At 49.0% G+C, this 26018-nt stretch overlaps 1 protein-coding gene across 1 annotated transcript in view; it reads right to left on the bottom strand.

The window, feature by feature from the left end:
- The window catches only part of KCNK1 (potassium two pore domain channel subfamily K member 1), a 54464-nt gene that overhangs the window by 3963 nt on the left and 24483 nt on the right, over positions 1-26018 (bottom strand). Inside the window, exon 2 of the mRNA XM_058696174.1 lies at positions 186-581. Within this exon, the coding sequence (XP_058552157.1) occupies positions 186-581 (396 nt within the window). The remainder of the gene's footprint in view (positions 1-185; positions 582-26018) is intronic.

The raw sequence follows: 26018 nt of genomic DNA, 5'->3' as shown, positions 1-26018 counted from the left end.
GTTTTAAGTACCTGGGAAAAAGTCAGTCTCAGCAGTAAGATTTTTGCATAAAGAGTTTGCAGACTTCTCAGTGAAAAAAAAAGAGATCAGGGCTTTTATGAATGACTCCTCACTGGTAGGTGAGGAGGGGTGTGGGAATAGCAAAGGAGGCCAAGAAAGTAGAGTCCGGGAGCCTGGCTACTCACACGTGATCCCAATCTTATAGAGCTCTCTGAATTTTTGATTGTAGCCTTCTCCAGGAACGTAATCCCCTAGGCCGATGGTGCTCAGGGAAATAAAACAAAAATAAAACGACTCCAGAAAGTTCCAGTCATCCTCCAGGATGGAGAACACGGCCGCCGGGATGAAGAAGAAGCAGGACACGGTGACAAACCCGAGGAGAACGGCGTGGACGATGGCCACCACCTGCTTGGAGAAGCCCCAGCGGACATGGAAGTAGAGGACAGGCCTGCGGGTGACATGGATGGTGACACGCTGGACCACTGCCGTCAGGAACAGGAGGGTGAACGGGATGCCGATGACCGAGTAGATGATGCAGAAGGCCTTACCTCCATCTGACAAGGGCACAGTGTGGCCATAACCTGCAAGGAAGAGGGGGCCGGAAAACACATCTGTAAATGGCAAGTGCCTGCCACCCACCCCTGCCCCCTCAAACCTAGGCAAAGAATCAGTCTTCGGGTCTGATACTTTTTTTTTTAATGTTTATTTATTTTTGAGAGAGAGAGAGAGAGAGAGAGAGAGAGAGAGAGAGAGAGAACACAAGCAGAGGAGGGGCAGAGAGAGGGAGACACAGAACCTGAAGCAGGCTCCAGGCTCTGAGCCATCAGCACAGAGCCCCACGCGGGGCTTGAATCACGAACCATGAGATCATGACCTGAGCTGAAGTTGGACACTTAACCGACTGAGCCGCCCAGGCGCCCCAAAGGGTCTGATACTTTAAAGGCTCCATCAGAATTTTTACTGCAGTAAACTTCAACAGAGGATGCTATTGCCCTTGATAAAACCTGACCAGCTCTTTCCAACACATCCGAGTCTGGTTTTGAATTTACTGTCAGGCTGGAATAGACAGAGGTTCTGTGTGAGAAGGGGCTGATGCCCACTGTCCTAGACCAGCAGGGAAAACACACGAGATATGCCCCTCCACCCCTGCCTCCCAGGATCCTCATTAGTATCCAGACACCAGTCTACACTTGCATCCAAAACAGACTGCTCACAGAACTAGAGTTCTAACAGGGACGGCTGAACTATGGGCAGGCAGAGAAGACTCCACGAAGATAAAGACATCACAAAAGAAGAAAAAATTAAGATTTAAGCACACCAAGCCACGGGATGGAACGTTTCTTTTAAAATATTTTGCTCCGTTATCTGGCTAAATGGCATATTCAGAAACTGTAAACTTTTTAAAAAAATTTTTTAACGTTTATTTATTTTTGAGAGAGAGACAGAGATAGAGAGCAAGGTGGGGAGGAGCAGAGAGAGAGAGAGAGAGAGACAGAATCCCAAGCGGGCTCCGTACCCTCAGCGCAGAGCCTGATGCGGGGCTCGAACCCACAATCCGTGAGATCACGACCTGAGCCAAAACCAAGAGTCGGATGCTTAACCGACTGAGCCACCCACGCCCCCAACTGTAACCTTTTTTAGCCTTTACTCCCTCTTTGTTATTTCTGAAGGTTCCAAGATGCCATAAGTTCCCTTAAACAAACATTAAAGAAAAAAACACATTAGGGCCATGGGGCGCCTGGGTGGCGCAGTCGGTTAAGCGTCCGACTTCAGCCAGGTCACGATCTCGCGGTCCGTGAGTTCGAGCCCCGCGTCAGGCTCTGGGCTGATGGCTCAGAGCCTGGAGCCTGTTTCCGATTCTGTGTCTCCCTCTCTCTCTCTGCCCCTCCCCCGTTCATGCTCTGTCTCTCTCTGTCCCAAAAATAAATAAAAAACGTTGAAAAAAAAAAATTAAAAAAAAAAAACACATTAGGGCCAATGGTCAAAACAGAGGTCTGTTTGGCTTTCCACTAGGTTTGAATCATGCCCAAATTAAGCCATTCAAAAGACTCTTCGTCCAACAAATGCTGGCAGGAGAGAATCCAGGGGGCTGAGGCTCTGTGTACTATTTTTTTTTTGTTTGTTTTTTAAAAATTTTTTTTAAATGTTTACTTATTTTTGAGACAGAGAGACAAAGTGTGAGAAGGGGAAGGGCAGAGAGCGAGGGAGCCACAGAATCCAAAGCAGGCTCCAGGCTCTGAGCTGTCAGCACAGAGCTTGACATGGGGCTCGAACCCGTGAACGGTTCGTGAGATCGTGACCTCAGCCGAAGTCCGACACTCAACCGACGGAGCCACTCTGGTGCCCCTCTGTGTCCTGTTTTTAAAATTTCAGGAGCACTTCATCCTGAAAGGCCTAACAGGCCGCAACAAGTCAGTTCAGGAAAAAGCCAACAAACCGCAGTTTTGGGGGCTCCTGGGTGGCTCAGTCGGTTGAGTGTCAGACTTTGGCTCAGGTCATGATCTCACAGGTCATGAGTTTGAGCTCCACGTCAGGCTCTGTGCTGACAGCTCCGAGCCTGGAACCTGCTTCGGATTCTGTGTCTCCCTCGCTCTCTGCCCCTCCCCTGCTCATGCTCTCTCTGTCTAAAATAAATAAACATTAAAAAAAATTTTTTAAAAACGCAGTTTTTTGTGGAGCTGGGTTCTGAAGAAACCTCCTATGTGTGGTCACGACCGAAAAGTTCTTTCAAACCCCCCTCAAGGGGGAGTTCTAAAACGTATCCCCCTTAAAAATAAACAACTCTGAAAACCCTTCGGCTCTAGATGCCGCGATTCCCTGCTCTGTGGCACCTGCTGGGGTAGGGCCCAGGTATGGGTGATGGAAGCTTTCCCGGTTCTGCCCCCGCACGATGTCAACACAACCGTCAGGAGGTTATCTGCTGGCCCAGAAGGCACTCCAGGGAGTCCCAGAAACCTGCTGAAATTGTTTGCAGTGGGTCCACCCACCTGTCCATTTTTCTGTGACGACATTCTGGAATCTTAGATTCTCAAAAGCATTAGGAACAGTCGTTCTGAGCCTCAGGGCCCAGAGCCATGTGGCCTTTGCACACCCGACTGCTCCCGGCGTGGCGTGCTGGGTCGGGGCGCGCTAGAGAGGGAAGGGGACAGGTGGAGGCATCCGGGGAAGAGCAGGAAAGATGGGGCCAGCGTGCCAAATGATGTTCACGCCACAGAAGGAAGCAGGAGGAAGTGACTGTTTACTCTGAGGACTGAGCAAAGCTGCCACATGACGGGAGACCGGGGCCAGTAACCGCCACGAGAGAAGCGAGGCATCGGGAGGGGTGTTCCCGTGCTCAGAGATCTCTTGGAAAGGCCATCTTACTCAGCCGTAACAAAGCCCCTGGAAAGTGATGGCAGACTTGGTTCTGGGCCTGTGCAAGTGCTAGGAGACCGAGGAGCCCGACAGAGACGCCAGGGAGGGCGTCCACCGTGGCAGGGATTTTGTGGAGGAGATGGAAGGCGGCGCACATCAGCGGGACTCGCCCAAAGCCCTTAAGTCCATGACTGTATTATGGGTCGTGGTAGTGTTTTCAAAAAGTATCTGTTCTGCAGATAGTAGAACACATCAGTTTCCTGCAGCCCACCTCTCCTGTGCCGTCTGCTCTAACACAGTACCTGATTTCGCTGCTAGTAGGGAACAAAAGTAAACAAATGTCTAGTTTTAAAATATGTTAGGGTGTGATTTTCACTTCCAAATGACAACAGCTCTTTTCATTAGAACGTTAACTGAATCTCCATTCCCTAAAACATTATCCCCGAGCAACGGAGATCATCATTGCGAGACTCTACATCTCTCTCCGCAGTAAATGCCTGTTTATGCCAGCAATCGGTTTCCGCTAAGAGATTTAAAATCAGCAGCATGTAGATTGCTTACTGAAAGCCCGTTTCTTCTCCTGGTGTTTACATAAATAATTTTTTGTTAATGGAAGACGAACTGTTAAATTTGCATTTCATTGGTATTCTCTACGCTTTCGGTACAGGCCATATTGGGGAATCCACTGCACGGCAATTCTTTGGCAATAGCCAGCTTAATGCATCACATGGAAACCAACCTTCAGTGCTACTGAATTTTAATGAAGTGGTGAATAGTTTACTCAAGTTCAGTCAACTGAACCCCCCAGATAAATCATGAAGCAAAGTTCGTATTTAAAAATCTCATAATTATATTCAAATCCATTATAAACTATGAAGAATGTAGCAAAATTTTAATAAACCTCACATATTTGGTGTTCTTTAAATTTTCTGAGGCTATTCACGTACTTTTGGGCATCGTAGGAGTGTATGTATAATGGAGGGGGGAGAGTCCTACATATGATAGTGTCCTAGTAAATGTGGCTTCCCGTTTGGCCACTCTTACTATGACAGCCATCACGCTATGCTAGCTAACATCCAATCTGGGGCTATGCCATGCTGGATCTGGGCCTTCTGGTTTTTCTGGTATTTAAGTCCTCCCGAATGGAGTACAAGACAGAGAACCTTTGTGGGCTCCTGTTCAGTTCATTACAGCAAGTCACCGTGAGGCAACTTCCTCCCACCTATCAGATGTGTTTGGGAGAGGTACGGCTTACGGCTACCTCTTGTGACCCTGCACAGAGAATAAATATTGTCATTTACTCACATTCTTTAGTATGATGTCGTACAACACTTACATTTTCCATCAAGTTAGTTTGACACCTGCTTAAAAAAGATCTCCAAAAGAAGAAACTCAACTTCTGAAATCCACCCCAGTAGAGATACTGAAATAAATTACACTGTTTCCTCTCCTCTAAAGCAAGTATTCATTTGCAGTCCTGGCTTTCGCTTATTGCTTAATCTCTTTCCCAGTAGACCGTGAGCCCCTGATGGGGAAATCAGGTCCTTTTCTACTATGAAGCTCTCCGGGTTCCCCAACCACAGCGCCATCCAGTCCACCGAGAGCAATTAACACTGGGGTTGTAAGTGACTTCAAATTTGGGAGGGCCAGAAATTCACTACGTGGCAACAAACAGGCTTCTGGTCACGTTGACTTTGCTTGGCGTAAATTTTTGCTCCACAGTCAGTAAGTGGTTGACTTCTAGATACCTTGCACACAATAGGTCTTCATAGTTCATTGCTTTGCAGCAATGTTTTCCAAAGATTCGCATGGGGATAATCTCTGTTCATCCCTTCCATCCATGTAGCTACAGGGCAGGGAATGCACAGCTTCCGTTACGTTGCTTATAACCGAAGTTGCTTTCAAGGGAGAGAAGACTCCAGGGGAATCTAAACAGACTTGAAGAGAAATATCGGCAAAACCTGACAGTGGGCTACATTCACTTCATGGGATGAAGGAGGCACGGATGGTAAGAGGGAACAGAAGTGAGAAGTCACTGGCGGTGCAAATGGCCATGCTTTTCTTGTTTATGTTTAGTAGCCCGTTCTTTTAGTACCTTTCGGATGCTTCTTGTTGATTCTACTCAATCACAGATGGTTTCTTGCTAACGTCCCAAGAGAGAGAGGCAGCGGTGTTCCCAGTTAGGACACTGCTCTGATCCTTTACCTTGGAGTGACCGTTCTGAGAGATGGGCTGTATCAACACACTGCATTTAAAAACTACAGGATCCTAGCAAATGGCCTGAATGTCATAGGTGGGAGCACCCTGCACGTTTTGCAATGCGAGTTTCAACCCAAAATGGCAGTACCGTGGAAGAGCAGTTAGAAATGGTAACGAGGGCAAAGGGGCCCCTGCCACACATCCATCAGCCTGCGGAGACTGAGGTGCTAGAAAGGATGTAGGTGAGCTCAAAATCTCCAACAGGGCCACTTGCCATGTGTGTGTCTGAGTGTATGCAGAATTGCAAATTGCGTGACAAGATTCAAATCCAAGAGTTATTATACATACTTTACAGACGAGAACCCTTGAGTTTCTGAGAGCTTAGACAACTTATTCGAAGTCAAAAACAATAATAATAATAATAATAAGTAGAGCCCACAATCTTTCCATTTGTATCATCCATTTTGATACAAAGGTCAATGATGCCTCGAAAGTCAACTCAAGTCCTAACGTTATTTCTCAGGAGCTTGTGGTGACCAAGAGGCAGTGTTGGCCATCATCGCAAAAGGGCGCCATGTCTGGCCTGTGGCTCCATGGGGCTGCCTATGAGATAGTGAGCCTCAGGATAGGGCAGGAGGAAGGGAAACGGTGATCAGCAGGGACAAAGGACAGCACAGCGAGGTGGCGGGGGAACGCGGAGCCTGGGCAACGCTGCAGGTATCAGGGGCAGGTCAGCGCAAAACCTATAAGGGCCATGGAGTGTGAGCACAAGCCAGGCGAGCCCCATGTTCTCGAATTCCAGTGGACCACCTGGGTAAATGGCAGGGTCATCAGTGGAGAAATGGAGAAGAGGACTGAGAAAATGAGAGCAAAACACGAAATCAGAACAAGTTAGGGGCGACCTTGGAAAGCAGAGTGTTAATATCCCAGATATTAGCAATAACTAATATCAGGGATAGAAGCACAGAAAAAGGTTCACTAAAATTCTTATCTTCCCATTCCACTGTTAAGCTTACATGTCGATAACCTGTGTGGAATCCCTGTCTGTAAACAAACATATACCTGCAGAGACACTGGTTAAATAAGACAGGCTGTCCAGTGGCCCAGAGGATTGGTTATAGTCCCAAGAATGTATAATATATAGAGAGTATTTATAATATACATATCAGGTAATAGTTTAAGTAAAAATGATCACTTACTCAATGCACAAGTACATTTTCGTTGTGAAAGTTTCAAAAAAAAAATGACAGTGAAGGCAAAGTCTCCTCGGCCAAAGCTCCAGGTCAAAAGCAGCTTCGTTGGGGTACTCCGGTCCTTGGTAAGAGCAGCACACAGTGGTGAGTTGTGATCTTGTGATCACCAACATTCCCTTCTCGCCTTGTGCGCCACTCACGTTTCCAGCTCAGAAGAAAGCTTATTAGCGGAAACCTAAGAATAAATCCTACACTGCACGAAGAATCTACCAGCTCCCAGCAGAGGCCATTCCTGGGGGTTGACACACCCAGTTCCTAGGTGGTGCTGGCATAACCTAACTCCTTTTCTGGCACGAGTATGCAGGGACTGGGACTTCCAGGTGAGAACTGGCTTCCCTCGGGCCCTTCCACCTGGGCTCACTTTTGTATGTGTCTGGCTTTTTGTTTACTTGGCTGATGATACTGCCGTTTTTTCCCTCGTGGCATTCTAGAGTCAACATATAATCTGTTCACATATAAACAACTCCGTTTGGTTTTTGATGATTCTGATTGAATACGCAGTTTTTCGTAGTTTTCTACCTGTTATTACCCAACTGCAAAATAGTTAATTTTCTCATTGTATTTTAGTTTCTTTGATGTTTACCCATTTTTGAGAGAGAGAAAGACAGAGCACAAGCGGGGGAGGAGCAAAGAGAGGGAAACACAGAATCTGAAGCAGTTCCAGGCTCTGAGCCATCAGCACAGAGCCCAATGCGGGACTTGAACTCACGAACCGTGAGATCATGTCCTGAGCCAAAGTCGGATGCTGAACCGACTGAGCCACCCAGGCACCCCATTAAATTTTCTCATTTTAAACTTTAAGTAGTTTGGCCAACTTAGGAATTCCTGTTATGGATGCTTTCTTTCTGAAGCATCACCAGTTTCCTGGGACTCTAAAACATTTTACCCCCTCCAAACTAATAATCCTAATACCCGACTCTCCTTGATCCTTACTGTTTCACTGCTATACATTCTCCCCGAGCACTGTTTGACTATTTAGTTTTGCGATTTCTTACATAACCTTTTAAGCTCTCGATTTCAAATTACAATGATTCTTTGATGTGTTTCTTTTTTCCTATTTCTAGAACTGTTTCTCCCTCATTTTTAAAGGCCTGTGTCCCTGTCATGTCTTCTCTCACACTGCCCTCTGCATAATTCTCACAAGCCTGGCTTCATAAAACTGCAGTTAGGAGACAGAAGTGAGCGTGCTCCATAACATTTTCAAACGACCCATCCTCTTTCCAGCCACTGCTGATGAGCAGGTAAGCACCTGGTGGACAGCCTGGCTTCTGATCCACCGTCTTCCCTTGTGAGCCTAATTTTGTCCACGTGCTGACAAGGCCAGTCACACTGTTTGGTTATAATGCGGGAACCCTTGCAGGAAGAGGCTGTAAGTTACCCTAGTGGAGGCACAGGGAACAATCGGCCAAGGGCATTTTTTGCTTATCATCATAATTACACCTGCTCCCTGTGGAAAAAAAAAAAAAATCAGGTGATAATCTCTACCTTCCCAAACTCCAGCTTGTTCAGTTGTCCCATCTGTTGAGCAGTGCGTTTGAAGGGCTTTGTTAGGTCACATGACCCACTACCCACCATGAGATTATAACCAAGTTATGTCACCTTTTTAGTACAGCTTTCCCAGAATCCCAAGCAGTCACATTTCTTGGCTTTTCCCCAGGAAGGAACAGGAAAGGCAGGGTAAGCAGGCTTAGGATTGGCTGGTCCGAATAATGTCAGTGGATGTGGGGGCACAGAGGCTGGCCCTAGTTGTCTAGCATCTGGCCCCGGGGTCACTAGGGCAGCAGGACAGTGGCTTGGAGGGTGAGAGCCCCAGAAAGGAGGTGCTTAGGGGTGTGGGCTCTCGACTGGTTGGGCTGTATATGAAAGGTGTGCTCACAGAGAAGCCCTTTATTATCTAAAATTGGTTAACCCTGAGAAGGGTGGTTCCTTCTGGATCAGCAAGGCCCCAAGAGATCAAAGCATCAAATTGAAAAGAAATAATACAGGACAGCAAAGCAGGAGCCTAGTTCTGGAAAGGCATGCCCAGAGCAGTGCCAAGCCTGAGGGGCCTGTTCTAGTAACCAAACCAGGAAGATGCAGTGGTCTGGATAGAGGGACAGAGAGACGTGCCAGAGAGCATTTTGGGAAAAAGTCGGAGAACATGGTCCATGAAGAAACTAACTTCTATGCACTGAACTCCTAGAACCTTTAAATTCTCCCCAGGTTTGTTACTTGTTAATTCTGGGTTGCCCTTGCAGACCTGGGCAGAGTGTTCCAGAGAGAAAAGTAACGAGAAGTGCTTGGTGTGTGAGCCCCAGGCACCATGCTGGGCGATTTATAAACACCATCTCCTTTAATCTTCATACCAGCCCTTGGAGATAAGCACGCAAGTCCCTCTTTTACAGAAAAGAGACTATGCAATTAGTTCTAACTGCGAGCATGTGAGGGAGGCAGATCTGAACCCTGTTTACCGGATCTTTTCAATCTGGCCCTCGGGGCTGTGGTGAGGAGGACGAAGGGAAAATAGAAAGGGGTGACGGCGGATTACATGGGAAATAAAAGCCGGAGAAATCCGTGGATACTTCCAAGGAGAAGAATACTCTGAGATAGACCGAAGACAATGACCGCAGGGCTTGGGCTAACCCAACCCTGGGCTTCCAGAAACTCTCCCGCCCTGCCCAGGTGATCCAGTGGCCCCAGGCTATGGGGGGCGGGGGGAGAACACATCCTGGATCCTCCATTGACCTCAGACTTGGGTTTTCTAATTCTAATTTGTTGCCTTTGTCTTGGGGTTACTCCCAAGATTTCTTTCGGCCTTTGGTCTAACCTAAATGAAATCTCCAGGTCATCTCTGATCTGTGGGGTCCCAATTCCATGAGAAGAGCAAAAGAGGGCTTATCCAATCCTCACTGCGAATGCAAGCCACATAATGCTCGCAGACATTAGCACCTGCCCAGCGGGGGCATTGCATTGGTCGTGCCCTGGCGTCCCCATGCCAGCTGCTGCTTATCATGCTCCCCCCCAGCCCTTGTACCGGGGGTCAGCACACCTGCACGCGCCCAGGCTCCCACCTGCCTGTCACCCACGGCCCCACCCTTCCACCGCTGGGACATTGGTAGGAAGAGTTAACACTGACTCAAAGTCTGATCGTTCTTGAAAATGGCACAGCTGAAGAATCACACATTATATATACTCTTGTTGGTATTTTTTATTATTTATTTTTATTGTCCCCTCTCACTCGTTCCTGACCATTTCTTAGGAATTTCTGTCAGCAGGACAACACAGTGAAGCTGAAGAAGGCAAAGGAAACAGCGGGTCTCGTTTTTCCTAAAGCCCCAATATATTACACAAGGCTTCCTGATGTAGAAACTGAAGCAGTGTCCCCCCCACCCCTGCCACTTCCCTCGGGTTTGCCTTCGGGTTGGACATGATTATCCTGCAGCCATGACTACCATGAGGTTTAAAAGTGATTACACTGGAAAGGCTTCCCAGTGATATACTTTTACAACAAGCTTTCACAATTCATGCTGTTGGCTTCCCTCCGCCCCCCAACCCAGTATGCTGTGCAGGCAACTCAGGATTTCTTTCCCCCCGAAAGAGTTGGGCACCTTGCCCTGTGGAAGACTGGCTCAAAAGGTAATAGAAAAAGTGCGGGGTGACAAGGAGAAGACACGCCGTTTACTTGGTGCTGAAATCCCGCTTCCCACCCATCACATTACGGATGGAGATCCTAGCCCGGCCCAAAGCTTAACTCCAGACTAGAAGAAGCCAAAGTATGTCCTAAACTCGCATGTGGTGTGAAGGGGGGCGGGGGGGGGGGGGGGGACCCTAGACACCTGCTGAATCAAACCACATTTCCACTCTTCCCTTTACAGGGACTCAAAACAGTAATGTCCCAAGGGTTCTAGGGAGTCTGGGAGGGAAACAGGTGTCCATGGGAAAATGGCCTTGATGGGAAAAATCTCTACACCTTTTGGAGGGAGAGCCTCCTGGAATAAAGTAAACGTTGTTCTTGTTCTTTTTCATCAGACTGTAAAGACTTGAAGGCTCTTGAACTTTGAGAACACAGGGTGGAAGGTGCAAACAAAAAAAGTCGTTTGCAATACCACACTTGTCAACTAAGTGGTGCTTAGGGGAAGAGGAATCAGATTTCCTAACTGAAATCCAGGCTCTGCTTCTTACGAGCTGTGTGACCCTGAGAAACTTGATGCCTTAATTTCCTCATCTGTCAAATATGAATAATACTTCCTCCCCTCATAAAATAACCCACATAGAGCAACGAGCACAGATGCGGGTGCATATGAAGTCCAGGGAAGTTAAACTCCTCTTCTGATGCTGAAAGAGATAGCTAATGGAATGACCTCGACAATACCTACACTCTTCCAGGTGGCTGTACTGTTCCTAGGCACACTAGTTAGAAGTTCTCTTTTCTCACCTCTGTTCTCTGTGCACATTTTAATTCTCCTCACATCCTTCCAGACATCTTTCGCAGCAATGGTTGAAGCAGTCCCTCATAAGGATTGAAGACCTAACAACAGCACTTAGGGAACAATTTGATATTGGAACTTTGTGGCCGCTCCATAGTTTGGGAGGCTACTAATGACCCGCCTCTCCCCGCCCAACAGAAAAATCCAAAGACTCCCTTTCAGGTTCTCATTCCCTCCATTGTAAACTGACCCAATACGGTGGCCGTTAACCAGTCACATTTCCAAGAGGAGATACCAGCAGATTCCAACGATCAAAGGTAGGTGAAAACTCCAGGTCCCCGCCCACAAAACTCCTCTACTAAGTGTGGTGCATTACAACAAAAAAGAGACACAAAACAGTCACACAACGCGTTGTAGGCTGAGGGCAATTCAAACTCTCTACATTAGGTAGTTGAACGAGTAGTTCGTTGAAAGGTCAGATGGGGGCGCCTGGGTGGCTCAGTCGGTTAAGAGGCCGACTTCGGCTCAGGTCATGATCTCGCGGTCCGTGAGTTCGAGCCCCGCGTCGGGCTCTGTGCTGACAGCTCAGAGCCTGGAGCCTGTTTCAGATTCTGTGTCTCCCTCTCTCTGACCCTCCCCCGTTCATGCTCTGTCTCTCAAATAAATAAACATTAAAAAAAAAAAAAAAAAAAAAAGAAAGGTCAGATGGAACACTCTTCTTGAAGCCGGATTCAACTACTTTCTAGTCAAATCAGGTGACAAAATCCTCAGTTCCTTCCTTACGTGGCAGAGCACAGAACAGGACAGAGTCCTAGGCCTTGACTACCACCGTCAGGGACACCCATTTGCCTGGTGCATGAAGATTTTATGCCCGCTTCAGGCCCGGGGAGATGAACGACTTCTCTAGTTAATCCACATAAATTCACACCACCACTCTTAACTTGTGAAAAGTACCTCTAAGTACTCCTTATGCTAATTAATAGACTCTCTGGTCTAGCTATGGAGGTACCTGCTGAGATAGACTTAGGAAAGTAGATTCCTAGTTAGAGTCTTTCAAATGATAACTAACTTTCCCTCCAGCAGTCCTAATTAGCAACTTGGCAGGCTATGGCCTCTGGAGTGCAGATTCCTTGAAAAGAGAGCTATCGCGTTCTCCAGGTATTAAAATACAACATTTTTTCCTTCTGAGTGTCTGACAATGAACAGGCCTTTCCTTCTAGGGAATCTTGCTGCTCTGGGTGCTGGGTTATAGCCCAGTGCAGGCTCCCCTTCAGGAGCAACCGTGAGTGGGGCCTTTGTGCTGGGAGGCCCGTAGCTGTAGCTGGTGTGTTAAATTCAGAATATGCAGATTATGATTTGCTGACTGAGGACGCACAAGCCACCCATATGAGGCAGCTCCCTCAGCATCCGAGATCTTACTTGGGGGAAGAGAAAAAACACAGGGTCATTCAACCCTGTGCAGTTTCAACCCACTAACCCAAAAGGAAGGAAGTCACAAGATTTATGACTTACAGATCCCAGATACGGGAGGGGGTAGGGCGTGGTAGGGGGGCAGGGGGCTAAGCCAGGGGAAGGGCGTTCCTTCATCCTAGGTCTTGGGGGAGGCTGGGGTAGACAGCAGGCCAGCAAGCACCTGTTACTTACCAGATGGTTGGGGAGGAGGTCCCTAACTTTTTATGGGCTCGACTCTGAGCGGTTATTTTCAAAGCTGCCCCAGGAAAAGCAACGTGGGAACACGGGGCAGGAATACGCAGCTCAGGTCCTTATTTAAATGTCCAGACCCTGGGTGTGAGCAGGGTCATCGCTGCCCGGGCGGCGACTCAAAATAGCCGTTTTCCCTTCACAGACTCAGTTTCCTGCCTTAGCCCCAGAGTAGAAAGGTGGGCAGCAGGGTCACTTGCACCCACCCAGGACACGGACCTTTGTTACCATAAGCCAGGAGATTGGGGGGGGGGGGGGCCCGTCACCACAGCACCGCCTTGCCAAAATTTACTAATACGCCAGGAAAACATGAAAAGAAGCTGGGGGAGGCACGTGGGACGGATGAGGCGCGGGTGGTAGAATTGAGCGGGTGGACAGCTGGCCTGTGGGTACATGGAGTCCTCGGTATACAATTCTCTAATTTTGTACGAATTTTGTAATAACCTATCATAAAAAGTAAAAAAAGTGGAGGCTTTGAAATGCGGACGTAAGGACAGCTTTTCATCTAGACAACCTCCGAGAGAGTTCTAGACTTTCTTTTTCTTTTTTTTTTTTTTTTTCAACGTTTATTTATTTTTGGGACAGAGAGAGACAGAGCATGAACGGGGGGAGGGGCAGAGAGAGGGAGACACAGAATCGGAAACAGGCTCCAGGCTCCGAGCCATCAGCCCAGAGCCTGACGCGGGGCTCGAACTCACGGACCGCGAGATCGTGACCTGGCTGAAGTCGGACGCCCAACCGACTGCGCCACCCAGGCACCCCGAGAGTTCTAGACTTTCTTCATGCCTTGGAATCTCGCTTCTTACAGACAGCACTCCAAGTATAACAGAAGAATTAGAACCCAGAAGTGTGGCACGTAACACACACTACAATCCGGCCAAATGTGATTTCTTAGTTTCATGCCCTCTAAACCTAGAACGATTCCATAATCTCCTTGGATGGAGGAGCTGAAACCTCACGTTGTTCTTTGAGGGCACAAACTCCTGGGCCCCCAGCGACCCACAAGTCCAGGGGCTGACCAGATAGAGGGGAGTAAATTGTGGGTTTAAAAAAAATTTTTTTTAAATAACTTTTTAATGTTTATTTATTTTTGAGAGCAAGAGAGACAGAGAGAAAGGAGGAGGAGGGGCAGAGAGAGAGGGAGACACAGAATCAGAAGCAGGCTCCAGGCTCTGGGCTGTCGGCACAGAGCCCGACGCGAGGCTTGAACCCACGAACCACGAGATCCTGACCTGAGCCATCCAGGAGCCCCACGCTCTGGGGTTTAAAGCAAGCCAGCTGTCTGCTCCTGCATGTGGGACAGAATTCTTGGAGGAGCCCAGGCCCATCTGCCAGGCTGAAGGGGCGCCACCCAGGGAGCAAACACAACACACAGGCTGAGCCGGACGTCCATCATCCTGTGAAACTGGCATGGCACACGAGGATGGAGGGCACAGCACCGGAGGAAAGGAGAGCTGGCGGCCAGCACCGAAAAGGCAAAGCCGCCCTCCCCATCAGCATCTGGCACTGGTGTTTATGGGATCACTGAGGGGCAGCAGGGTAGGGAAGGCGGTGGGTCCCGTGAAGGGCAGACACTCCCCCATCCGCCACGGCACGGACACCCTCCTCTCAAGGGACCTCACAGGGCTCACCCTGCTCTCCGCTGGGCAGTGTGCTCTGCCACGGGCTCACTTGAGCCCTAAACTTCAACTAATGTTGGCTGAGCCCCGACTGCACCAGGCGACGGGTCTGACAAGACCGTGTGTTTCCACGAGCGATTGCAGAGGCTCTGATTCGTGAAGCTAGAACACCCCGGCTCGGGAGAAAGGACCCGCAGAAGCCAAACAATCACACGTGCCCCTGGGAAGTACCGAGAGGATTTCACCTGCAGCAAAGTCCTATTTCGACGAGAAAGACTTAAATGAAAGGAACAGAGGCACAGATGACATCTCGTTTATAACACTGACAGGTTAATAAGGGGACTCGGGTACCACATTCCACAAGATTAAACATTTGGTGCAACAAAGTCGTTTGGAATAAAAGTCTCTAGCTCACGGCTGGGATGGAGTTTGGGTGGAGAAAGCAGAGAGAGCGAGGCCTCACTGGCTGCTCCAGGTTTGGAGGGGAGATTTGCAGGCTCAAAACGCACTTCCCTGCAACTGGCTCGATCTGAGTTTTTATCCAAGCCGCTCCGGTGAGTCAGGTCTGCCTTCTCAAGGGCACCGGTGGTTTGAAAAATCCTAAAATTGGGGCATCTGGGTGGCTCAGTCGGTTAAGTGTCTGCCTCTTGGTTTCGGCTCAGGTCACGAGCTCACGGTTCACGGGTTCGAGCCCTGCGTCGGGCTCTGCGCTGACAGCGTGGGGCCTGCTTGGGATTCCTTCGCTCTCTCCCTGACCTTCCCCTGCTCGCTCTGTCTCTCTCACAGTAAGTAAACTTAAAAAAAAAAAAAAAAAAAAAAAAAAGGAAGAAAAATCCTAAAATTAATTCTATCCTCATGTTCTGCAGTTTCTAAGCACCATGTGACCAAACCCGCTTCTCCTCCACCTTGAGACACTTTCTCCCTCGGTCTGAGACACACAGACTCTCCCTGGCTGTCTCCCAGTGTGTCCAGAGTCTTCCCAGTTCCCTCCCCTGGTCTCTTCTCCTCCGTGGGCCTGCCACCTTAGGGCCCTCAAAATCCCCTCTATCTACACTCACTCCCTTTCCCGTGTCCTCTGCCTCAGGGCCCACAAAAAGAGAAACATGGTGCTAACCCTAAACCTCTGCCCACCCCCCGGAGAGCTCAACGGGATCAGAGGCTAGCCGACCTGTGGCCTATTAGCAGAATCTTCCATTTTAGGCAGCTCCGCCCTGGGCAATCGCATCCAGACCTATGGCTTTCAACACCATTTACACCTGTGGCCCCTCAACCCTGGCAGGGCATTGACTTCACCGGGAGATGTCTTAAATACCATAGAAATTTCCTTTCAACTGCTCTAGGATGGACTGTGGGTATCAGTTATCTTTTTTTTTTTTTTTCTCAAAGCTCCCCAAGAGTCACCAGTTAGGGCTGAGAACCAGTGACCTATATTTGATGACTCCCAAATGTACTTGCCTTCACCTGTTTCCTGAGCTCCAAATTCAGGCCAAACATCCAATTCAAAATCCCATCTGGGCCCTCTTGGGGCGCCTGGGTGGCTCAGTCGGTTAAGCGTCCAACATCGATCGGCTCAGGTCATGATCTCACGGTTTGTGAGTTCGAGCCCCGCATCGGGCTCTGTGCTGACATCTCAGAGCCCGGAGCCCGCTTCAGATTCTCTGTCTCCCCCTCTCTCTCTGCCCCTCCCCCGCTCATGCTCTGTTTCTCTCTCTGAAAAATAAACAAACATTAAAAACAAAGACAAAATCCCATCTGGAATGTGGCATAGGCACCTCAAAATTACCATGTCCGCAAAAGATTTCTTGATTACGTCATGCTGAGGGCCTCGCCCCCGCCCACCCCCGTCCCACCATCACCTGTCACCATGGAACCCAGGCCCACATGCCCCCTGGTGGTTCTCATTTCAAGCAACAGCACTAGTATCTGTTTAGTTCTTCAGGCCAAGTACCAGCTAGATTTTTAAAGATTCTTCTCTCCCTGTCCCCAGCACATCCTGCTGGTTCTACTTCCAGAAGAGGTTCTAAATCAGAGCACTCTTTATCATTGCCACACCTGTTGACCCAAGCCACGTGATTTCTTTCCTGTGTGACTTTCACAGCTGCCCCCCCGCCCCCCCCCCCCCGCCCCAGGAGCCCGTCCTCCACCCTCTCACGCACAGGAGACCCTTGTGTTAGTTTCCCGTGGCTGCCGCCACAAATTACCACCCACGGGTGGCTTAAAACAGCAGAAATGTGTTGTGTCACTGTTCTGCGGGCCAGAAGCCTGAAACCAAGGTGGGGGCGGGGCCCTCCACCCTCCACAGGCTCTAGGGGAGAGAGTCCTTCCTCGCCTCTTCCAGCCTCTGGTGGCTCCAGGCTTCGAGGAAGGTGGCTTCCTTGGCTTGTGGCCACATCACTCCAGTCTCCGCCTCCCGCTCCACACGGCCTCCCCTCTGCACCTTCTCATTTTCTGTCTCATTTCAGGACATGTGTTGTCACTGTATCCAGGGCCCATCCAAATAATACAGATGATCTCATCTCCAGATTCTTCATTACATCTGCAAGGACCCTTTTCCAAAGAAGGTTATGGTTACCAGTTACAGGGGTTAGGATATGACCATAAATTTGGGGGGGGTGGGGGTGGGCACCATCAACCCAGTACAACACTGTCTTTTTTTTTTTTTTTTTTTTTTTTTTTTTTTTAAATTTTTTTTTTTTTTTTTCAACGTTTTTTTATTTATTTTTGGGACAGAGAGAGACAGAGCATGAACGGGGGAGGGTCAGAGAGAGAGGGAGACACAGAATCGGAAACAGGCTCCAGGCTCCGAGCCATCAGCCCAGAGCCTGACGCGGGGCTCGAACTCACAGACCGCGAGATCGTGACCTGGCTGAAGTCGGACGCTTAACCGACTGCGCCACCCAGGCGCCCCCAACACTGTCTTTTAACAGTGCAAATTATACCACATCACCTCGTTAGATTAAAATGCTCCAATGCCTTTTCACGGCAAGTACCAGAAAGAGAATGAAATCCTACATACCTTGCTGTTTCATAAAGGCTCTACAGGATTTCGCTCCTATCTGTAACCAAATTTCCTCCTACCATCCCCCTCACATATGACCCTGTGGACACCCCGGCCCTGGATCGACTCTTCGGCAAGTTCAAGCTCCGACCTCAGAGCCTTTGCACGTGCTGTTCCCCAGTCTTCCAGGACCGGTACCTCCCCCTCCTGCTGGCCTCAGCCTCAGCATCACTACCGCAAGAGAAGGCTTTCAGGTCACCCTCTCTAAAGTAGCTCCGTCCCCTTCCAGACACCGACGCCCCCTACCCTGCTGGCAGTTTCCTGTGGCACCAACCCCATCACGTGCCGACCGCCTCCCTAACCAAAACGGAGACCGGGGTCTCGTCTGTCGTGTTCACGGCCGCGCGCCTAAGCGCCGGGAAGAGCTGCTTCACCAGTAGGGTGCACATCCCTCCACGTTCTAAATATTCTACCCTGAGCGTGACTGGTGGGGGTGGGGGGGCCAGGTGAGCTTAAACCACGCCCTGTCTGGAGAGGAGGCTATAGTTGCGGGGTCCGTATATGGACTCAGCCACATCACACCCAGGCAGCAGGGGTGCAGGGGGGAGCCAATGTTAGCTACCCCTGCCCACCTGCTCTAAGACCCATGGGGCAGCCCACACCCATTGAAGAAATCCAGGTCTCCATTCACGCCTCTTCTGCCTTCTGTAAACGGGTCACAACAGGTACCGAGGATAAGATAAGGAAGGAGAAGCACAGTAAGGGAGGAAGCACGGAGTTTAAAGGGAAGTCACTCTGGGAAAAGCCCGGTACCAAAAATAGGAGCTCGTCAGAGAAAATGGCACACGAGGGAAGCAAGAGCAAGACTGAATTCACACAGACAAGAATTCCAGTCAGCGCACGGGAGGTGGGCCCTTCCCTCACCCCCGAAATCCCATCCAGCCATTTAAGTTCAACTAGTACTTATGTGCACCCCCCCCTGCCCCCTACACCAAGGCCCTCATCCGTATACACTCCAGGCCCCCACCTCTCTTCATCAAACCCAGCCCCCCCCATTCCCACCCAGCTGGCCACGCCCCACAGCTGCCACTAGCCCAACGTACAGACCGGCTGGTCAGCAGCCCCCCCCTCCCGCCCCCCGCTGACCTGCCTTCTCCAGGCTGGAGATCACCTCCACTGTCCACCCGGCAGCTACCTTAGAGTAAGCCCTCACTCTTAACATCCAAGTGGACACCAAGAGCCATTGACTTTGGAAGACTTTCTCTAATTTACTCCTTTTTCTCTATCACCACCATGATATCTTAGATGAGGCCTTTATCATCCGTCCCCCGTAGGAACAGCTCCTGCTGGCTTTTCTCCTACCCTGCCCATCCCCCCACACTGCCATTTCTCACCACAAAAAGGGCTAAAATTCAGGTCCCTCCCGTGAGCACTTGGTGCCCGTGTGTCCAGCCTCACTGCTTGGTCACGGCTGGATCGAAGCGAACCCGGAGACGTTCTCAGGACACCCCGTGCCCTTTACACTTACGTGATTTTGCACACGCTGCTGCTCCCTTACCTGTTTCTGACCTGCCCCCGAGCCCCTCGGGCACTGGTCCCCACATAGGCTCCCACAGCAGCGGACACATGTTGTTGTGACAGCCACAAGGCACCCGGGACCCAGAGGTCCGGCGAAGCTGCGCATTTCCTTTCCCTGCCACCCGAGAAGCCAGGAGTGACCCCACGACATGGCTCTGACTAATGAGATCTGAGTGGGAATCTGCTGGAGGGAAACCTTTGTTTCCTCCTGCTTGGACCACCAGCAGCGTGTCTGGAGCTCAGGGCCCGTCTTGTGACTCTGAGGGCCTTGCATGAGGGTGGAAACAGCCTGGGATGAAGGGACCAGCCACCTGGAGCAGCCAGCAACCACTCACAGGCAGACCTTTATCATGGGAGAAAAACCGCGCCCCCAACCCCGTCAATTTAAACCATTACAAACTGCAACTTTTGTTTACCGTGGCTGAAAGCAATCTTAATTGGTATTCTACTATAACGATCCGTTTACAGGGTTCTTTAAGATATGCTTGATCCCTCGGGCTCTATCTTCTCTCTCCCTCTAACTCTGGAACCCAGCAAAGCCTCTCAAGTGGTGAACCCCACTGCTACACAAGGCTCTGAGCATCGTCGCCCAGGAGGAAAGCAGTCCTACAGGCTGTTACAGGCAGACTGGAGGCAGACCGGACCTTTACTCTCAACGTTATTCCAGAAAAGCATCTCTTTTGGAGCAATTTACAGGGGTACCTGCCCAACAGATTACAAATACATATGGGGTGCCTGGGGGGCTCAGCCAGTTAAGTGTCTGACTTCTGCTCAGGCCATCATCTCGCAGTTCCCGCGTTTGAGCCCCGCATCCGGCTCTGTGCTGACAGCTGGGAGCCTGGAGCCTGCTTTGGATTCTGTGTCTCCCTCTCTCTCTGCCCCTCCCCTGCTCACACACACACACTCTCTCTCTCTCTCTCTAAAACAAACATTAAAAAAAAATTAACATACATGTGTAAAATGTAACCAAACTTCCATCATGGGGAAATGAGTTCACATGATCACAAAATAACTTTCGAGGCTAATTCATTTTACCATTAATGTCTAACTATAATTAATTACTTCCATGTCTGTTTTATCCTTCAATGGAGATGAAATTAGCAATATAATGAGTCTGCTGAATTCAAGCTAATCACTAGGTCAAAAGCAAGGCTGGGCTTCCCCAAAGTCCCTAAGAGTTCAGCAATGAGAATGTGAATTACTCCTTTATTCCTCACCTGGCCAGCTTGCAATAAATCAGTCTGAGTTAAGCCCATAGCGACACCAATGCTGTGCAACTGTTATGTGTTATAAGTGTTTCCACGACTTTTCAAATCTACCCCTGGTGCAAAAAAGTCAGATTTTATCAAAGGACTATTTTCCAATTTATTTAAATGTTACCGAAATGTTTAAAGCCTCAAACCAGTTATCATATGGCTTCCTCTCACTGCTGCTTCCCACACTCTCGGGGTGTTGTGCTTATGGTCTTTCTGTTTGGACAAGAGAATTCTCATCTTAGATGTCTCTTTGGATACGTTTGCTAAATCCCTTTTGCAGACCCTCAGGGGAAAACCGAGAATACTGAAGTTAACAGCAGCAGCCCCCCAACAAACGCTTAATTTGTCATCAGTCTCTTTTCCATTCATCCCCAACGCTCCAGGTTAGAAACCACATAAAGCAAGAATGAGGCGGGAAGGGCCCCCCTGAGGATCTCTATCAGGTGACTTCCAACCTGGGCCACACATGTAACAAGGAATCAGCATTCAGTACTGCTTTGCAGAAAGGAGTTTTCAGGATAAAATTCAGGAGTACAAAATGAAAAACTGCAACCAAGCAAACATGAACCAGCCACAATGTCTAATTCATGGGATGACTGATAGCCTGTGGTCTTTTAAAAACTGGACGGCTTAAAAAGCAGATTCCGGGGCGCCTGGGTGGCTCAGTCAGTTAAGCGTCCGACTTCGGCTCAGGTCATGATCTCACAGTCCGTGAGTTCGAACCCCACGTCGGGCTCTGTGCTGACAGCTCAGAGCCTGGAGCCTGTTTCAGATTCTGTGTCTCCCTCTCTCTGACCCTCCCCCGTTCATGCTCTGTCTCTGTCTCAAAAAAAAATAAACGTTAAAAAAAAAAAAAAAAAGCAGATTCCTTTCTCCAGGATATTAATGGGGGGATCAAGTATTCAACATACACAATGTTCAACGCTTTTTCAGCCGTTAGATTCCTCCGACTTTAAATGTTCTTGGCAGAGGAGTGAACAGGAAGTCTGCTGGTGAAAAGGAGGGTACCTCTTATAGGAGAGATTCCATCAGGTGACATAAAGTTGGCAGATACGAGAGATCCTCTCGTATCTAACCACAAAAAGCAGGAATACAGTTGTGCTAGTCAGATCTCTATGACACATCTACAATATAGCACTTTTAGATGCTTTAGAAGCTGAAGGTTCTTCGAAGAAACAGGACCAGAGACATGTCCCCTCTTACCTTATGAAAAATAAAGATGTGCAAACAGAAAGAGAACGTCTTAAAAAATGCAGAACAGTGGGGCAACTGGGAAGCTCAGGCGGTTAAGCATCCGACTTCGGCTCCGGTCACGACCTCACAGTTGGTGGCTTTAAGCCCCACGTCAGGCTCTGTGCTTGACAGCTCAGAGCCTGGAGACTGCTTTGGATTCTGTGTCTCCCTCTCTCTCTGCCCCTCCCCTGCTTGGGCTCTGTCTCTCTCTCTCTCTCTCTCTCTCAAAAATAAACATAAAAAAAAAAAAAAACTTCTTTAGAATGTAAAACAGTGAATGATTAGGGGTCAGCTGAGTGGTGAAAAATGCACTATATGATACAGAGAGAGGGAGGCAAGCACTACACGAGGTCAGTGGTAGACCTTTCTTTGATTTGGTCCAGATTCAGGGTCACATGAATGAAAAACTCAAATCCTGTATATTCCTCTCTTCTTTTGGTGCATCAGGACCTGAGCCCAGTTGTAGGGCCAAAAGCCATGGGTAAAGACGCACGTGGGTGCAAAACCGCAGGGAGCAGACTTTTGGTCGGAGGCAACTAATCATCATTAGGCTTATGGTTTACTCGTCCGAAGAGGGGGTGGTATCACTTGTTTTGTGGGCAATTACCCTGGGCTAGCAGGAAAAACCTATCTGCCACTTCCGTGGGTACACACTCTCCCCTTTAGAGCCAAACGTAGGAAGAGCAAGCTGCTTGGAGGAATCACGTGAATTCCTCCCTTTCTAAAAATATGACTTTCTGGCATAAAACACCACAGCGCATGGCTCAACTTAGTCACCCAGCCCGTGGCCGCAGTGCTGGAATGTGCATCACATCGCGTCTGCACCAGCTGGGTCCCCACAGCCCCGCACCTGGGCCACTGGGCAGCTCGGCCAGAAAGGACGGCCACGAGACCGACCCCCACTTAGAGGAGGCTGGCAGCTTCTGGAATGTTCACAAAGCTGCTACACGACGGAACTTATTCCGCAGGGCTTTCGTCCCATCCAAGGGAAAGGAAGCATTCTCATGTGTGCTAAGAAGCGGGTCAATTTTCTTCCTTCCTTCCTTTCTTTTATTTTTTTAATTTTTTTTATTTTGGGGGGAAATTGATCATCAAGCGCACACACATCTTCCCTTTCTAACCCACGGCTCTATGTGACATAAGGAAACAGCTGGCGTGAGCTCCCCGTGTAGGGCAGGCACACTGTAGTGTCGGGGGAAGTGAAGGCACATGGGATCTCCCCACTTTAAAGCACCTCATCAGACACTCCATGGGCTTTGTTTTACTACTTAAGACACGTAAGGGGTGACTATCCAAACCAACATTTTACTAACTTTTAAAATCAATGCTCCCTTTGGATAAACAACACAAGGAAAAGTAAACCCATCTCAGGAGAGAGTCTGGCTTCTCCGGGCGGGGGCAGGGGTGGGGGTGGGAGATAATAATACCCTTTTATGTTTCCTGTTTTTCCATAGCCCTGAGCGTTCCATCAAGCATTAATTTCTATAACTGGCATGATAAATAAACATAAAATATGATACTTAGTATTCACACTACATATCCCTCCCCTCCCTGCTAGCTGTTGAGAGTCTCTGCTCTTACAGGCCTTAAATGTGGAGTCTCATCAGCCCAATAAATAGAACCATTTAAAATGCAAAATGGTTTTCTGGGGCTTCAAACGACTGAATTGAATTCACTTTTAATGCAGAGGCTCCCAAAAGGACATTACATTCTGACCATTACAGTGTACCAAAAGAACAGAACTCCTATGGTGTAGGTTTCTACAAGTGAAAATCCCGGGGCGACTTGGTGGCTCAATATGTCCGACTTGTGATCCCGGCTCAGGACATGATTTCCCAGTTCGTGACTTAGAGCCCCTCATCGGGCTCTGCAGTGATAGTGTGGAGCCTGGTTAGGATTCTCTCTCTCTCATTCTTTCTTTCTCTCTCTCTCTCCCTCCCTTCCTTCCTCCATCCCTCCCTCCCTCCCTCCCTCTCCCCTGCTGGCTCGCTCTCTCTCTCTCTCTCTCTCTCTCTCTCTCAAAACAAATAAATAAAGTTGAAAAAAAAAAAAAAAAGAAAGTAAGAAAATCTCATCACTGGTCAGGCCCCGGTTAACCCACCAATCAGAAAGGTCTCCCTGAAAGCACAGTAGTTCTGTGTTTAAGAAAAGATAACCATCCACTGCCAAACAGAAATTCTGATTTGAAAGAGCTCTGAGGCTAGCTTGAAAGAAATGATGGTGAAAACTGAGAGATGGGCAGAAAAATTGGTAAATTATATCAGTGAGTTTTCTTCAAGTTTACTTATTTATTTTGAGAGAGGGAGAGAGAGCAGGGGAGGGGCAGAGAGAGGGAATCCTAAGCAGGCTCTGCACTGTCAGCGCAGACCCCAATGCGGGGCTCAAACTCACGAACCGTGAGATCATGACCTGAGCCCAAATCAAGAGTCGATGCTTAACCCACTGAGCCACCCAGGCGCCCCCGTATCGGTGAATTTTTAAAAATCCTTTTGTTTCCAATGCTCCTTACATTCTCCTCTCACTGAGAACACAGACGCCAACAGAAAAGAGCTCCCATAAGAACTCACAGGCACATCTACCTACCGGTGACAATGACCTCCTCCCCCCCCCCCACCCCTGGCCCCAGCCTTTCTCTTGGGTTTCTGAGACCAGCTCTCCCCCCAAACCCATTCCCCCACCCAAGGACACGGGTCAGCAAGTCTGCCTTCTTTCCATAAACATAGTTAAGTCTCCTTTAACCCACCACTTCCCTCCCAGCTACCACCCATTTTCCTATTCCTCTGTGCAGCAGGATTCTCAGAAACCATTATCGGGGTGCCTGGGTGGCTCCGTCGCTTAACCGTCTGACTTCGGCTCAGGTCATGATCTTGTGGTTCATGGGTTCAAGCCCCGTGTCAGGATCTGTGTTGACAGCTCAGAGCCTGGAGCCTGCTTCGGATTCTGTGTCTCCCTCTCTCTCTGCCCCTCCCCCACTCGTGTTCTCTCTCTCTCTCTCTCTCTCTCCTTCAAAAATCAACATTGAAAAAAAAAATTAAAAAAAAAAAAGGAAACCATTATCAACTTCCCGCCTCTAGTTCATCACCTCTCTCTCTTTTTTTTAATAGACTTTACTTTTTAGAGCAGTTTTAGGTTCACAGCAAAACTGAGCAGAAGGTACAGAAAGTTTCCACATACTTCCTGCCCACACATGCGTGGTCTCCCCGGTTATCAGCATCCCCTACCACAGGAGTACGTTTGATACAATGGATGAACCCACACGGACACATTATCATCTCCCAGAGCGTCCACAGTTTACACGGGGGTTCACTCTGGGTGTGTGCAGTCTATGGGTTTAGACAACTGTCTAATGACTTGTATCCATCATTACAGGGTCACGAAAAATAGTTTTGCTGCCCTAAAACTTCTCCGTGCTCATTCACACCCTGCTACCCAACCCCTGGCAACTGCCTATTTTTTTGATCGTCTCCATAGTTTCACTTTTTCCAGAATGTCATATAGTTGGAATCATATGGCACATACTGTCTTCTTTCACTTAGCAGCATGCATTTAAGGTTTTTCCAAGTCTTTTCATGCCTTCGTAGTGCATTACTTTTTAGTGGTGAAGAATATTCCATTCTGGATGGACCACAGTTTATTTACTCATCCACCTACCTAAGAAACCCTCTCATTTTCTTTTGTGTGTTTTTTTTTTTAATGTTTTTATTTATTTTTGAGACAGAGAGAGGCAGAGCATGAATGGGGGAGGGGCAGAGAGAGAGGGAGACACAGAATCGGAAGCAGGCTCCAGGCTCTGAGCCATCAGCACAGAGCCCGATGCGGGGCTCGAACTCACGGACCGTGAGATCGTGACCTGAGCTGAAGTCGGACGCTTAACCGACTGAGCCACCCAGGCGCCCCTCTCATTTTCTTTTGAATCTAACTCAGATTGGCCACTTACCCCCACCAACCCATGACCCTGCCATTGCTAAATCCAATGGCGATCTCAGCCTTCACCTACTGACCCATCAGCGGCATCTGAGACCACTACTCACACCTCCTCGCAACGTCTCCATCATTGATTTCTCGACCTCCAGGCCACGGCAGTCACCTGGCTTTCCCATGACATCACCAATCACCTCTCAGGCTTTTCATTGGATCCTTCCTCTTTCCGACCTCTGATGTGGCATACCTCAGACCCACACATCCAACCGCCTCCTCATTACCTCCACTGGGCTGGCACACGGGCATCTAAAATTACTGCGTCCCCAGCTGAGCTCTGGGTCTCCCAACCTGCTTCCCTGGGTTTCTCTCTCCAGGCAGTGGCACCTCCGTCTCGCTGTGGCTCATGCCAATAACCCTAGTGATGCTCGGCTCTCTCTTCCACCTACGTCCAACCCCTCAGCCAATCCTATTACTTCTACCACTAAAGAAGGAAGTCTGGA

The sequence above is a fragment of the Neofelis nebulosa genome, chromosome 13 (genome assembly GCF_028018385.1).
Source record: "Neofelis nebulosa isolate mNeoNeb1 chromosome 13, mNeoNeb1.pri, whole genome shotgun sequence".
Taxonomy (NCBI): Eukaryota; Metazoa; Chordata; class Mammalia; order Carnivora; family Felidae; genus Neofelis; species Neofelis nebulosa.
Note: the sequence above shows the minus strand (reverse complement) of the source record. Positions and strands in the feature narration are given on the sequence as shown.